This window comes from Nipponia nippon, unplaced genomic scaffold (assembly GCF_047370975.1).
Source record: "Nipponia nippon isolate SJK-2023a ecotype South Korea unplaced genomic scaffold, ASM4737097v1 scaffold_2, whole genome shotgun sequence".
NCBI classification, from domain to species: Eukaryota; Metazoa; Chordata; class Aves; order Pelecaniformes; family Threskiornithidae; genus Nipponia; species Nipponia nippon.
In genome coordinates, this window is record NW_028262336.1 from 354,353 (window position 1) to 369,782 (window position 15,430).

At 39.3% G+C, this 15,430-nt stretch overlaps 1 protein-coding gene across 6 annotated transcripts in view; it reads right to left on the reverse strand.

Annotated features, from left to right (window-relative positions):
* Positions 1–297: 297 nt before the first annotated feature.
* LOC104018646 (transient receptor potential cation channel subfamily V member 6) overlaps positions 298–15,430 on the reverse strand; it is a 32,699-nt gene continuing 17,566 nt past the window's right edge. For 3 of the 6 annotated variants that reach the window (XM_087758185.1, XM_009471804.2, XM_087758187.1), the window contains 8 exons: positions 12,297–12,509; positions 11,879–11,965; positions 10,671–10,747; positions 10,204–10,369; positions 9,853–9,919; positions 8,990–9,258; positions 7,947–8,053; positions 2,965–6,501 (listed from right to left, as the gene is read on the reverse strand). In XM_087758185.1, coding sequence (XP_087614311.1) covers positions 6,234–6,501; positions 7,947–8,053; positions 8,990–9,258; positions 9,853–9,919; positions 10,204–10,369; positions 10,671–10,747; positions 11,879–11,965; positions 12,297–12,509 — 1,254 coding nt within the window. In that variant the 3' untranslated portion in view covers positions 2,965–6,233. Of the gene's footprint in view, positions 418–474; positions 1,931–2,064; positions 2,143–2,964; positions 6,502–7,040; positions 7,196–7,946; positions 8,054–8,989; positions 9,259–9,852; positions 9,920–10,203; positions 10,370–10,670; positions 10,748–11,878; positions 11,966–12,296; positions 12,510–15,430 lie in introns of those variants that run through there. The other 3 variants (XR_015704859.1, XM_087758188.1, XM_087758186.1) reach the window with 3 other exon arrangements.

The window sequence follows — 15,430 nt, forward strand, 5'->3', positions numbered from 1 at the left end:
TGTTTTGGCTGATGTCCTTCAGCAGGTAAGGGCTTCACAACTTACTAGTTTGTAAGGTGACCCATAAGGCTATCTGAATGGCACTACCAAGTATATCCTTAAACCCAGGGGATGCAAGATTATTGTTCATACTGGGGATCAGAAAAACACCAAGACAAATGTGCCTATATAGGCACAAGACCAGATGGGAGAGGGAAAATTACAGAAGACAGTAAAGATGGACTTGCAATTTAATTTTATTTTAAATCTTCATTTTCTGGGGGGTGAGGATTCAAATAAAGAAGGCTATTAATGTCTGAATAATAAGGGACAATGATCAATTGTGACTTGAGAGGTTCAGGTTGGACAGTAGGAAAAGTATTCTCACCACAGGGGTAGTGCAGCACAGAAACACAAACACAGAGGAGTTCTGGATCTCTGTCTTTAAGATTTTCAAGACTCTGGAAGATAAAGTCATGGCAGACACGGTCTGATGTTGGATGATCTCAGATGTCCTGTACAACCAATTCTTCTATGAGCCAATGGATAAATCTTACTAGAAATCCACTAACCTCAAAGCTTTCATTCATTTTTTTAATCACTTGTTTTTCTTATATCTTCAAACCCAAGCGGACTTGTAAAATTGTCCCATAGAAAATGCCACTGGTTTGTGATCAGAATCACTGGTATTTATTTGTGGAAAGAATTAGTCCAGTCTATGTCACCTCTAGGTGAAACTCTAGAGCTTTTTTTGTCAAGCACTGAACACTAAAAGAAAGGGTGAAAGGTGAATGAGTTAAACTTACTCCCAGAAGGGTTTTTCTGGGCAAGCTAGTGAATTTTCTATTATTTATCAGAAGCATAATGGGAAAAGCCAGAGAACAGTTTACAATGTAGATGAGAATAGCACTGGGCAAGTACTTTTTTTAACTTACTCTTATTTCCTGAAAGGCAAGACTGTTTATTCTGCTCCATAGAATTTGCCATAAATTTTTTTTGATGCAGAATCAGATCTTGTCTTTTCCTATTTAAAGTTTTCCAAATGGAGATAATCTGAAACAGTGAGGAGGCTATAACTAATACCCTAAAATCTGGCTGGGTCTGTGGGAAGCCTGAAACCACAGCTACAAGAGGTGTTAAGTGCCTCCCTCATGTCAGTCAAAGCTTTAGCTGTTCTGTACTTCAGCAGCTGGGCAGTTTGAAAATTCCTTTCTCAAGATGCTACAGAAATCAGCACATCTGACAAGGAATCTGTAACTTTTTCCATCTGGTTGCTGACTTTTAATTTGCCCAGCTATCCCCTTGGGAATTCTAGGAAGATACCACTTTCTCTTCAACTTTCCCTCCATGTCCCAGACGGAAGTGGGGCTAGACTTTGCCAAGTGGCTGTCAGTCCAGTTTGACTATACCAATAATATAGTTGGTTTGTATGTGTTGCAGATATTGTCCCACTAGAAACTTTAATTTATTGGTATTTTATATTAAAATTCCTAGATCAACTTAGAACTTCTCAGGAGTTTTAAAAAATCATTCATTCTGATACTATAGGCTGGTTGAGCTTATGGAACACTGTAGTATTTTCTTCCGCAGTTCTGCTTCTTTCTGAGATACAGTCTCAATTAATTCGTTGTAACAAAAAGAGAACATCAGCCAACCAATGCATTTGAATAAAGAGGAGGAAGGTGTTCTAAGGACAAGGTTTTCATGTATACAGAAGGATGATGGTAAAGTGTGCTTCTGTTGGAGCAGCAGAGAGGAAAAAATAGCAGCAGATCCTACATACTTTGCAATTATCAACCCAGCATAAAACAGTAGCAAGACCAGAGACTTATCATATGACCCATCTCAGAGACGCTTGGTTACATCTTCACTAGTTTCTTGTCTTGGATTGCAGATTTCTCAAGGCAGGCCCAAAATTCTTGCCAAAGAGTTCTCTGTGCACAGTTGAGACCTTTTATTTCAGAAATAAAAATAGCCTTATTCTTAAAATCAATAGTTAATAGCTTTAAATATTACCATAATATTCTGTGAACTAATATTTGTTGAATTGGTTTATTCCCATTTAGAAAGCTTTCAAAAAATCACCTTAAAGTGTTGTTTCAACTTCTTTACTTCTATACACGACATAGATCAGGATGGCTTTGTTGTTGGATTTATAAAAATCTGAAAAAATAGCACATATTACTGCGGATGAGGTTAGATACTGCAAACAAGAGAAAAAACAAGTGCAAATACAAAGCCCAATTAAACTATTGTTTCAGTATATAAGCAATTTTAATGATATCTAATAAACAAGCAAGACCCTTTCTTTACAGCTGAGTTTCTCAAGAGTACAGAAGGCACTTCAATAGCAGTTTATGGAAATTCATTAATCAGGCTTCACCCCATTAGTCTGACTTGCAGTTTGCTTTGCTTTGTTTGCTTTAATGCATAATGTAAGATGAAGCCCTTAACCAGGCTAGAAAGGAAATCATAGTAGTCATTTAAGAAATGGTGTAAGTGTCAAATTCAGTGAGCCATAATTCTACATGCCAAACTGGGCTATCTGCATCTGTTTTGCATGTGCATTACTGAGAAAACTCATTGTACCTATGTGTATTTTATTGCAAGCAGCTATAGCAAGGACTATTGTCTCACCGTCCAAAATAGGTCATTCCACCAACATGAAAATTTGGTTTCTTCTCCAAAAAGCTTGTACTGCAGTTTTCACTAAACACTCAATGACTTTAAAAGATAAGCGCCTTGATAGTTCTTATTTTGAACTGGAAATCAGTATTTGAAACTCTATACAAATCTTGTATAAAGAAATTTCTGCAGTGGATTGCTATGAAAAAACAACTTTAATCCAAAATATTTAACATGGACCCAAACATGACAATCCAAACTACTTGTCAACTAATGTCCATGATGGCTGCTAGAGAAACAAACAGAAAAATTGTCCCATGATATTTATTTTAGATACAAAGAAGCAGAAAAAACACTACGTATATTTAGTATTTTTATTTTCAGCAAAATACTTCTCATTTTACTACAAGCAACTGGATCAAAACATTCATTCTTATCACATTATCATAAACTCAGAAGTTGCTTCAGTAACATAGAAGATAGTTTGAGGTTAGCAGTTTCAAGGAGGGGAGGAATGTCTGCTTTGAAATTACTGCAAAATTGTTAGGAGGGAGAGGAAAGGCACCTTGCAACAGCAAGGAGGAGCAATACTGTTTCAGAATTGTAGGGTATAACTCAAAATGCAAAAAATTGAAGCAAATCCTGAAGCAGCACATTCATGCAGAATATTACAGCAAAAGTGCTTTGCCTTTGTTTGACTGTAGTCATTGCTGTTTCCAAGTGTGAGCCAGTTTGCATTGAACCAGCTCAAATGTTAGTCTAGTGTCACCTATTACTTCATCATCTGAGATTCACATGGGCACAGCTCGTGTATATGTCCTAATGAAAGAGGGTAGGTATTCCACATTTACGTATTACATTTAGTATTTCCAGTGTCTGGTGTGGCCATTATATCTGCTGACTTTTCCCACCTCAAATTTTCGTCTATAGCTGTTTATCCTCCAGATTAAATAAATTATGCTAAAAACCACTCATCATCAACAAAAAGATTATGCAAAGTTGCCTGGGGAATCATTTACTATTGGTAAAATATTCTGCCCCCTTTTGTATAAGGACTTTTTCCAGGATTTTTTTTTAATGTGCAAGTCACCTCAGAAAACTGGAAGTCAAATTCCAATAGCAGTCAGGAAGACATTTTTTACAATGAGGGTGGTGAAACACTGGGACAGCTTGCCCAGAGAGGTGGCAGATGCCCTATCCCTGGAAACATTCAAGGTCAGGTTGGACCGGGCTCTGAGCAACCTGATCTAGTTGAAGATGTCCCTGCTCATTGCTGGGGGCTTGGACTAGATGACCTTCAAAGGTCCCTTCCAACCCAAAAAATCCTATGATTCTATGATTCTCTATCTTATTTGCATTAGGCAACTCCAAAGACAGGAAATAAATCACACAGTTCTGATGCTGTTCTGTGCATGGGTTCTGTGCAAGGAGTTTGAAAGCTAACTATTACAGAATGGAATCTTACAAGACAAGGCACTTTTTAAGGAAAAATGCCTGCTACCATCTTTTTTATTTTCTTTTTATGGAGAGCAGATACAGAAATCTATAAAGGCCTAGCACTGTTAACTGGGTTCTGTTCTGCCTCCTGCAATGTCAATATGTTTGACATTATTATTATTTGACAATTTATTATTATTATTATTATTATTATTATTATTATTATTATTATTATGTCATAAGGAGAAGTCCTTTTGTATAAATGGCTATATGTGGCTCCATCTTAATTGTATTTCTGCAGGTTTTCAAACTAGTTGAAAAGACTACTACAGTTGGGGGCAGGGGTAGAAGGGAGAAGCCATCAGTTCTCCCCTTCCTGCTATTTCCTATTCACTAGGAAAGAAAATTAATCTACTATTAGAGCAGCAATTCACAGTTCTGGTTAATGTGCCACATTGTTCCCATCTCCATAGACCACCAGTACAAACCCCAAAGATTTTGGGAAGGACTGACAATGCTTAAGTGAGCGAGAACAGGCAATGCTTTCAATTCAACAAAATGAGTCAACTCAAAAGTATGCAGTTGAATTCCAGAGAGACAGTCTTCTGGCAGCCTTCCATTGGATCATAAATACACATTCAAGTAAGAGAAAGAGGACATTTAAATAAACACACATAATTGCAAAGATCATGATGCTCATTATAGCACCTGCAAGACAGGAGATGTAGGAGATGTTTGCTGTGATATTTCAATACAATCAGAAATCCACTGGATTCAGCTTCTTCATTATCTGCTTTGTTTATCACAGGGTGATTTGGCTCAAAGTCTAATGCTAGATAATCATCCTTGGTTTCTTAAAAAACAAAGTTTCCGTTACTAGTCCTGTTGGAAGGAAATGTTAAGACCATGGATTGCTTTCCACTTACTTCTGCTATTGGAATGAAACTCCACACTCCTGATAATACAAAAAACCCTGAAATGACAGTCCATTTCTCTGAGAATTTCTCCATTTTTCTTGAAGTGGCCCTAGGCAGATGACAAACTGACAGACTGGCACAGCATCATGCCCGATAGAGAACTGTGTGGGATGACTCAGTTGTTCACTAGATAGTTTTAGACTTTCAGAGAGAGTGCACCAGTTTCTGAACTGCCTCTGCAATAGTTCTTATTCATCTAGCCAACATTTCCTCTCCATTTCTTTCAGTGCTATATTGTAGCTCACTACCCAACCTTGATGGCTCAGTAATAAGTTAGAGAACTATGGTTCAGAATCTTACGCTTCCACAGAAAACAAAAGACCATCTTCAGCTCATTTGGGACACTAATAGCTCTGCTGAAATTTCACACTGCTGAAAGTCGCCTAACCAAGTCATACATGCTCTTATTAGGAAAAGAAGTTCCCACTTCAGATCCTTCAGAATCCTCCCAGGAATAGCAATCACTTCAAAAGCTTAAAGTGCATTCATGTGACACCAAAATAAAACAAACAAACAAAAAACTCACCACCAAAAAACCCTCAAACAAGAAAAACCAAACCAAACCAAAACCAAAACCAAAACCAAAACAGTCCTGCTAAGATAGCAATATTGAAAATACAGCTAAGAGAGACTACCTTTCTTCAGAGGGCAAAATCTGTCAGGCCCTGAATGCCAGCTGAGTAAAGTCCTTTTAATCATCACAGTGTCAGCAACTTACCTTCATTCCTGAGTTTAGTTACAGGGTTTTTTTTTTCCAGTTCTGTACCAAATCATAAAACAGAACTTCAGTCAGCTCTCTTTGCTATGAAAGCATTGGGATTTTGTGTAACTGGAGGAAGAGATTATACTGTATGTAACAGTCTGGGAGAGCTTACTGATCACTTCTTGGTAAATGGATGAAATCCCATTGCTGGCTTCTTTTGCTCTTTCTGTAGGGCATTACAGAGCATAACAGACCACCACAGACCATAGCTCAACAAGCCCACCAGCTTGGTCAAGTATCAGTGCAACAGCAGGGACACTTAAAGGTAGGAGAGAAAAGACTGCATTCGTGTATCATAGCATAGATGCCATGAACTGTTCATGAACTGTTCATGAACTGTTCACCAGCAGAGTTCTTCAAGGCTGATGAATGTGTGCAGCATGCTGGAGTGTGTATGAACAGTTGGAGAAGACAGCAGTTGTGGCAAAACTGATCTGTGTTGTGGAGGCTTCCTAGACATCATAGACCTCCTCTTCCATGGCATGACCAGGCTCTCCACGAAGTTGGTGGAAGGTGTTGCGCCTCAGGATCTCCCAGCCACGGTGAGAACTAGTCCTGGATGTGCTCCGTGACAATGACAGAGAAGACAGTTCCTTCTTGTACAGGATGTTTCCATTGATTTCCAGCTTTTCCAAATCTTTGTCATAGTTATCCTGAGCCTTAAATGCTTCCGTGTACCGCATCATCTTGTGTTTGTTGGGATCAACCCTGTCTTCAACTCTGTAGGAGGATTAAAAAACATAAACTGAATGAAGTAGAAACGTGCCAGTTTATCAACAAAACCAAGCAGCCACAAGAAGCAAGCTCCTCCCAAAAATATGCCTACTGACACACACATTCCAGAAAATCTATGCAGAAACAGGAAACTGATTATAGGCATGGTGCTAGCAGCTGCTAGCACACAATTATCTCCTAGACCTTCACCCCTGTCATTGACCTCATCTGCCTGTGGTTTCCTGTCCTTTAACTCATTTCCCAGTCATGATTTGCCCTTTCCCTTTTGCCAGCTGTAAGCTATTGTCAGACCTACCCCACCTGACTCTAGCTCCGGATCCTTTGTACATATGCATATATTCATCCATTTCCTTTGTTCTTGTCTTTCCTCCTCTGATACTCCATGGTTGCTAGCCTCAGGATGTCACTTATCTTTTGCTGAACTTTTATTTAACTGCTCCACTTCCACCAACCCTTCTCTGTATTACTTATAACTTGTCTTCTGAAATACTATCCCACACTATATACAATGAACATACATGTAATTTGACAGAACTAGATCACACCAACACTCTTTTCTCATAGCATCCAATGAAGAATTGTTGCTGGGGTATTGCTCTTACAAAGTTACATTCTGCACCTTGGACTGAAGGTGTACATATTGGTACCACTTCATGTCTGCTTGTTCTGCTCAGCAAACCTGAAAATCCACAAGGTAAAACCTTCAGAAAGTCCTGTTTCATACAGCCACGCTCCCCCTTCTGGCTTTATCAGCAAAAGATGACACAGGTAGAAAAAACACATGCCCAAAGTTTAATCTTTGCTCACCCTGGTATAAATACTGATTAAAATCAGAAATAATGAGTTTTCTAGACTACAGATAGTTTGTTTGTTATTTCAGTGCCTAAACTGAAATCCTGGACCTAAGACTTTGCCACTTGATGCAGTCTTTGCGAAGTATAATATAATTAGTAGGTTCACACCAGAAAGAAATCTCACCTTTAATTATTCCTGTTCTGGTTTTGAATCATCTGCAGTGCAGTTCATTGCTGCTGAATGCCTATTTGATTGATTCTGCCTCTGCCATTTCATGTGTCTAATAGGTAGGAAGAGCCAACCAAGCACAGCAGTGAAGCTTTGTGATACTCGTTATAAGAAATTTGAAAGAAAAATTCAGGCCTTGTAACCCATGCAATTTCAGGGATCTGTCTCCCTTGACTACGGGGTAAGAAAACATCAGCTGATTTCACAAGGAACTGCACAGCAGAGCTTTCTGAGGGGATCAGTGCTTGTCTATCAATCACAGACAGAAAACATATTGGGGTCTGTATTGTGGAAGGGAAGGACTCCCAACAGTCATCCCCAGGCCACTGGAAAGGCTCCTTATTAATATCCATACACTGGATTCTTCTTCTGGGATCCTTACGTGCACACGCTAGAAGAGAACTCACCTGAGATACCACCGGTCCCCTAGCCCATACTCCCGCCCACAGATTCCAGAGCGAGGCCATAGACACCGTGGCAGTTTCCGCTCCAGCATGACAGTAGTAGCAACAACCTTTAGAATAAAAAAAAAAAAGAAAGAACTTGAATTAGAAAAAAATCAGACTCTCTTTCAAAAGTATCAGTTTCATGAGTACTGACCCATTACCATACTTCATTACAGCTCCATATCTAATGAAGAAAAATCAGAGTCAATACTCCGTTTATTGTAGGACAAGTCACTATTTTAGTCCTAACTGTGCCATGTTTTGAGGAAGCAATGGTGCTCTTAAAACAGTTATACCTTTTATACCTGATGGCAATGAGTTGGGTAATTAATGTGCAAGCTAGAGCAGAGGACAGTATTTATATATCTGCATTAGCTATCACCAGAATTTACCAATGTGGCCACACAACTACATTTAACCATTTGATTTGTTGCTTTCTCACAGAAAAATACTAGGAAATGGATTTCCTGTTGAGCAGCTATATAACTTATCTGGTTGAATTTTTTTGCCTTTTGAGCAAGAGAGTCGGACCAACTTCTCTTAATGGATCTAAAGATGTTACTGACCTACTTGTAATCATTACCTTGCATTCTATCTCCCCTCAGTCAATCCCTATAATTATAACTTAACTCGCAGTTACACAGAAATGTGATTTGTAAAAAAAGATGCAACTTTAATTCTATTTAACAAGAGATTCCATGCATAAGGAACAAATAGCTAAGGAGACACAGGATGGACAAGAAAGGCTGGATGGGGCTTCTAGCTGCTATTTGAAATAAGGTAGGAATACCCGCATAGCGGCTGGTGTACAGAAGCTGTAAAACAGAATTAAAAGGACATGGCTTATTGTATTAGCCCCTGAGAAAAGTGAAGGCCAGGGAAAAGTTTTATAGTACCTCCTTTAGAGCATGGTTGGCAGAGTAAGTAATTGCACTGTCTAGCACATTTTCCCTGAACAACTTTTCCCCTTCTTTATTCAAAGCAAACCACCTAAATTAGATTACCTGGGCTCTCCAGAGCTCATCCTGCTCATGGGCCACTCTCCAGTGGGTGTCACCCATCATGGCAATTAACAAGTTGAGCATAAGGAGGGTGGCAATGATGGCGAAGGCAAAGTATACCACGCTGTACATAAAAGGCAGGTCCACATCGTAGTTTGCAGGGCCATCAATGATAGTAAGGAACAGCTCAAAGGTGGTGAACAAGGACATGGGATAGTTGTAGAATTGCCCAAGGTTTTCAGGGTTCTCTGTCTGGAAGATGATGTAAAAAGCTAGAGGAGAGCAATGGGGGGGAAAAGAGAGAGAGAGTTTAGCAACAGGAATCACATTCCAAGAGCAACAACAGGGTCCCATAAGAAATGCTGACAACACAAAGTGGTTGGGAAGGAGCTGCATGTGTTTCTATGCTAGTGCAGTACCCAGCATAACAAGGACAAATCCCTGACTAGAATCACTGGTCTCCATTATACAATGACTCAGAATGACTTTGATTATTATTTGTTCTCAAAATGAGTGATCTTTTCTTCTTCAAGGATATACTAAAGCTATATGTGTTAATCTCATTTTCCAAAGAAAAACTTCATAAATGCAGTATGTTTTTAAGCCTTGACTTACATATATGTGGAATTATCTGGATAGTCCTAATTTCTATTACCCTGGAAAGAGCAAGAATTGAAAATCAAACTCATGAGAACAGAAATTAGTACTGTAAAGTGGCCATGCTCAAAGAAATAGAAGCTATACCTCATCACCACCTTTGCCAGGTGCAAAGGGCAACCTGAGAATAAATCAAAACCCACGCACTTAATTCATACTAAAGAAGCTGGCAGGGGTAAGATAATGCTGTTTTCCTTTTGGAGACTCACCTGATGCAAAGCCTAGTATCACCACAGCCATGAGCCAGCAAAAGCGCATAAGATCTCCAAATATCATCTGTAGAGCAAAGACAGAGCCACCATAAGGCCCAACTGTCCCACCAAGCCACAATGCAAGCCTATGTAAATGATTTTCCAGATTCTAAGACCATGAGTGGACTAAAGGAAACTTCTGCACTAAAGAGAGAATGTGAAAGTCCCAAACCTTCTGTGCAGACAAGAACTTGTCCATTTGCCATTAATGCTAGTCCTGAGGGAGAAAAAGTATCCTTTCAGGTCTCCCTATCTGCAAAGAGGTGTCAGGATGTGTGTAACAAGCCCATATTTGTTTGTGTCTTATACCTTCTGGATCATGATGGTAAAGGGTCCAAGCATCTGGAAGCCTCGTGCGAAGTACATGACATTGCACCATCCTAGCACCAGGGCAAAGGACATGGGCACCACCTCACCAGTTGTGCTGGTGAGACGCATCACCATGGTCACTAGAATCATGCAAGCATATGTGATGCTGCAAAGGAAGAAGAGACAGTAGAAAAAGTTCAGTAAAGGAATCTTACCCTCCTTTTCTTTTCAAAAATTCCAAGACAGGCACATACAGCCACCAGCCCCATAGGCAGAGACCTCTCAGCACTATCAACTCTATCTGTCCACTTGCCTGGCTTCCTACACACCAGTCGAGCCAGTAAGAGAAGTAAATCAAGAGAAGGAATACTCTAAAAGAATGCAGAAAGTGACTCATCTGGCAAAAGAAAGCAGTGGGGAAAATGAGAGACAACATATTTTTTAGACTTAAAAAGTGATGTACTTACACAATTATGTGAAAAGGTCCTCCTAGGATAGTTTGTCCAAAATATTTTGCTGCTCCAACTCTAAGGATATCTGGGATCTAAGAGAGACATCCTTTTGACTTTAGGACTTAGACGGATTCCATTATACTATTAAATGTCATGGTAACCACCAATATTGGCAAGATCTTGGGACCAGCCGCATCTGCTTTGTGTACTGCTTCACACTTTGATTTCTATATTACTTTAAAAACTGAATGATTGAGTCAGGCAGGCCCCTCTTGGGATGTGACAGAGATTGCTGGAAAATCTAAGAATGCTTGGGCAGATTAAGAGACTTTGGTATGTGGCAGACAGATGTCGCACAGAGCTGTGAACCTGAAGTTCATATAGATTACTGAGAAGAGACCAGACAAACAGCTGAGTCTCAGAAGTGAAGACTAAAAAGACCTTCTTGGGGAATCAAAGGAGTTTGTTATAATTCAGACTGACTGTGTTAGGTGCAGTGTAGCCCCAGAGTCCTGATCAAACAGAGGAAGAAGAACCTGTCCTTCTGGGCAGAGATAAAGCTGTTTACAAGCCCCATTTTACTTCGGTTCACCCTGGCATCGTCATTTGAGTTCTCTCATATAAAAGTTTCAGTCCTCTATTTCATGTTATAATAAAATCAAGTGGAGGATGTATTTGTTTTAATTTAAAGAACTTTTGCTTTTTTTTGAGAGAGAGTTCACGGTAAGGAGAACACCTGAACATGTCCACCTCAGAACTCTGGTTGAGTAAGGTTCCTTTTATAGGCTCATACAGTCATTGATCTCCAATTAAATATAAACTTCTCTGTGTACACACAGAAATCACTTCAGCCAGCACCCCTAAACACATGAGTATTTAGGGGTGCTGGGTGAAGAATCTCTAAGAATCTCATGCAAGAGTTTGGATTCAGCTGGACCACAGATAGTCCTAAAGGGAACTGTGGCATTACCCTGCAGATAGTATTTGATAGCTCAGCCAGTCTTTCTAATTGCTTATTCTACACCTGGAGTCTTACTAGTACGTTGTCACAGTTTGTTTCACCCAATAGATACTGTTGACAGTGTCTATTGTCATAGGTGCATATCAAAGCACTAACTAAGCAAATAACCCCTACCAAGCTGTGAGTGCAAACTCACGTTTGTCTAGTAAGTAAAATCTGTCTTGATTAATCTCGAGACTATACAGCTCACTGTTTCCCTTACCTCAAGGATCAAAATTACTACAGCTCCAATGACTGTGATCAGCTCCCCCACCAGCCTCAGCTCGTCCTCATATGTCATATATGATTCCTGAAGAAAAGAAAGAGTGAAAGGAAATTAAAATTGAATTTTAAAGGGATTGAAAGGAAATTAAAAAAGAGGATGGGGGGAAAGAAGGCCCACTGTCAGTGTAATAAACATGACTAGGCCTGAGAAGGTCACAGGAACCAGCCCAGCCCCAGAAACGGAGAACGGCCCATACTCCTTGTTTCTCACTGACAAAGGTCAGCTGGCAGAAAGCGAGAAGGAGGACAGCTGCAATAGTTGGCAACTGGAGAAGACATGGACTTTCCAGTTAAGTAGGTTAGATTAGAATTGCCCAATGCTGCCTATGGGGCCCTGACTCCTATAGACACAGTACCTGCAGCATTTTCTGGACATAGACTGTATTGTCTCTGCTGCTTGTTTTGTTGCCTGTTCGGGGTTTCAGTGGTCGGTAGACGCAGCACATAGTAAAGCAGACCATGTAAAGTATATAGAATAAAGCCAGGAAACAGAAATAGGGACGACCATACATATTCCACTTCAGGCTGACCAGCTCCTTCACAGGTGTTAGGTCCAAGATCTGGCGTGCCTGCAAAACATAGGAAGAAGGAATTAATTGCCATAAAGACATTTGTTTATAAGCATCGTTCACACTGTTTCCTGGGAGAATGTTAACAAACTATTCTCACCTACTCTATTCAGCATTAGAAAGCTGAATTTATTTTGCAAAAATGGAATGCTCAAGTGGGTTTGGATTTGTTCAGTTTGCCAGTAAAGAGCTTTGAAAAAAAGTAAAAAATACATCCTGCAGAGAACAGGTTTTCAGTACCAGTGGGAAGTGCAAGAGAAGCATGGAATAAGTTTGGAATAGTGGAATAAGTCTGTTGTCTGTGTAGGCCTGGAAGCATATAAACAGTTGAGACAGACCTATGATCTAGGCAAATATATGAGGATGTGTTACATAAAATTAATTAATTAATAATAATATATTTTATTATTATTGTTGTTATTATTTTAAGATATACACATATTAGGCGTGGGCTAACTTTACAGTATCAGAAAGTTTATAAATCCTGTGAACTCTAGGGATTCAAATATGTACAAAACTACTTCAATTCATGAATTGTCTTTTACTGTAACTGGAATCAAGTTTGAAGAACATTTTGTGTTAAGCAAGACAGCACTTTACAGCAGACAGATATTCTCCTCTCTGCAAAATAGACATCATTATTAGAACACAGAACTGAAACTAAGATAATTTGGATTCTATTTTCAGCTACATAAAACAGTTTCTGTGCAACCTTGTGAAATTCACTTAGATTTTTTTCTCCAAATTGGAGTTCTGCAATGTAAGTTAACATTGGTTTCAACACCTATTTCTATCAACTTCAGTAGCATTTGTGGAACCTCTTAATCTCTAGGAAACATATCAAAAGGTCCTTTAGATCATTGGCTGTCTTTGAAAAACTGACACTGATATTACCTTGATTTAGCAGGCAACTAAGAGGACTTTGGAAAGATTTCCAAAGTTCCTTTATTTCTGTCTAAATGCAGCCTGTTAATGGACTGGATGTTCAAAAGTTTTCACCATTCAGCTATGATGACAAAAACTGCAGTATATCTGCAGTGATATACACAGTGGGGGGAAAAAAAAGGCTCTATCAACTTACTTTCTTTAGATTATTTATATTATAGTCAACGTTTGAGTCCTTCTTTTTAGAATCTCAATGGTTCAGCTCAAATATATCTGGAAGACCACATAGATTTCCCAGAATAAACAGAAGCTTCAGTGAGCGTCTTGCATGATACAAAAAATAGTGCTGCTGCGTAAGATGGGGCTGTGTTTCTGTCAAAGATCTGCATATATCCATACATATCATGTAGCTGAGGAATTCTATACAAAAAGAAAGCTTCATCAAAAAAAGTAGACCATAGTTTTAGAAGTGACAGAGAGGCTCTATAAAAAGTAAGAGGAGTGAAATTGTGAGCACTGGAGAGAACAATTGTCTCCTACCATACATTTTGAAATTCCATTTCAAAAGCTAACAGGAAGAATCCAGAAATTTTCTTAAGTGTGTTCATGGTCTATCTGGTTGATTTGCACACATGCATATAAACGACAAAGAAAATACAGTGAGATGATATGGGAAAAAAAATTCAACATCTTTTCCTCTGTTGAACATTGCTAATCTGTGTCTCTGAGTGAATCTATGGATTTGCTGCTGGGATGACAACTATAAAACTTAGAAAGATCAATGTCACTCCACTCTTTTTAACTTTTCCTAGGACAAGATAAGATGAAATACTGTGTACAGTTCTGGTCCCCATTATACAAAAAAGATGTGGATAGGCTGGAGTGGTCCAGAGAAGGGCCACCAAGATGATCAAGGGTCTGGGAAGCCTGCCATATGAGGACAGGCTGAGAGAGCTGGGTTTGTTCAGCCTTGAGAAAAGGAGGCTCAGAGGTGATCTCATCACCACGTACCAGTACTTAAAGGGGAGCTACAAAGAAGATGGAGACTCCCTTTTTACAAGGAGTCACATGGTGAGGACAAGGGGTAACGGGTACAAGTTACTCCCAGGGAGATTCCAATTGGACACTAGAGGTAAATTTTTCACAATGAGAACAGTCAACCGTTGGAATAATCCCCCCAGGAAAGTGGTTGACTCCGCTATGCTGAACACATTTAAGACTCAGCTGGACTTGGTGCTAGGGCATCTCATCTAGATTGTGCTAGAAAGGTTGGACCAGATGATCCTTGAGGTCCCTTCCAACCTGGTATTCTATGATTCTATGAAATTGTGGCTACATGAACTACCTAATAAATGTCGTTACTTCTTCCTACAAACTTTGCCTCATCTATGTCCTTAGAGTATCACTGCTACAAGTAACCCCATCACACAACTTTAGGCACCTAAAGGACATATCTTCATTAGTGATGTGGTTATCCTAAGATTTCTCTCCTTGTAGGCAATAGGGTCCTGCAGACTGCCATTGAGCTCACCTAAGGTCTAAATTGCTCTCTGGAGATACTTAGTTACTTGCATTTCTCTATCATCAACCACATGTAAAACTTACGGAATCTCTATTCCTTAATTAAACACCTCCCTTGGTGACGAAAATTAGATAGGATGAATTTAGGCCAAGTGCACTTCTTTAGCTTAATTTGTCCAATATGAACACACAATATTGTGTCAAATAAGTAATCGCTCTCAAGCCCACCCAAAACTAGACACTCTGCTTAGTAAACTCATCTGTGAAGAAAGAATGAACCACATGGGAAAGATGTTAATTTTAGTATGTAATGCACATTGGGATGCATTCAACATCATAGTGACAAGAGCACTATACTGATATGAATAAACTAGAAGAGAGAATATTAGGGTCTTTTCATACTGAGTTAACTTCTTATTGCACTCTAGATATTTTTCTTGTTTTGCTACATTGCCCTGTTTCCTCTAAGTTAGCCGAAGACAGATATCGCAATGTGCAAGGAATATGTATGTTTC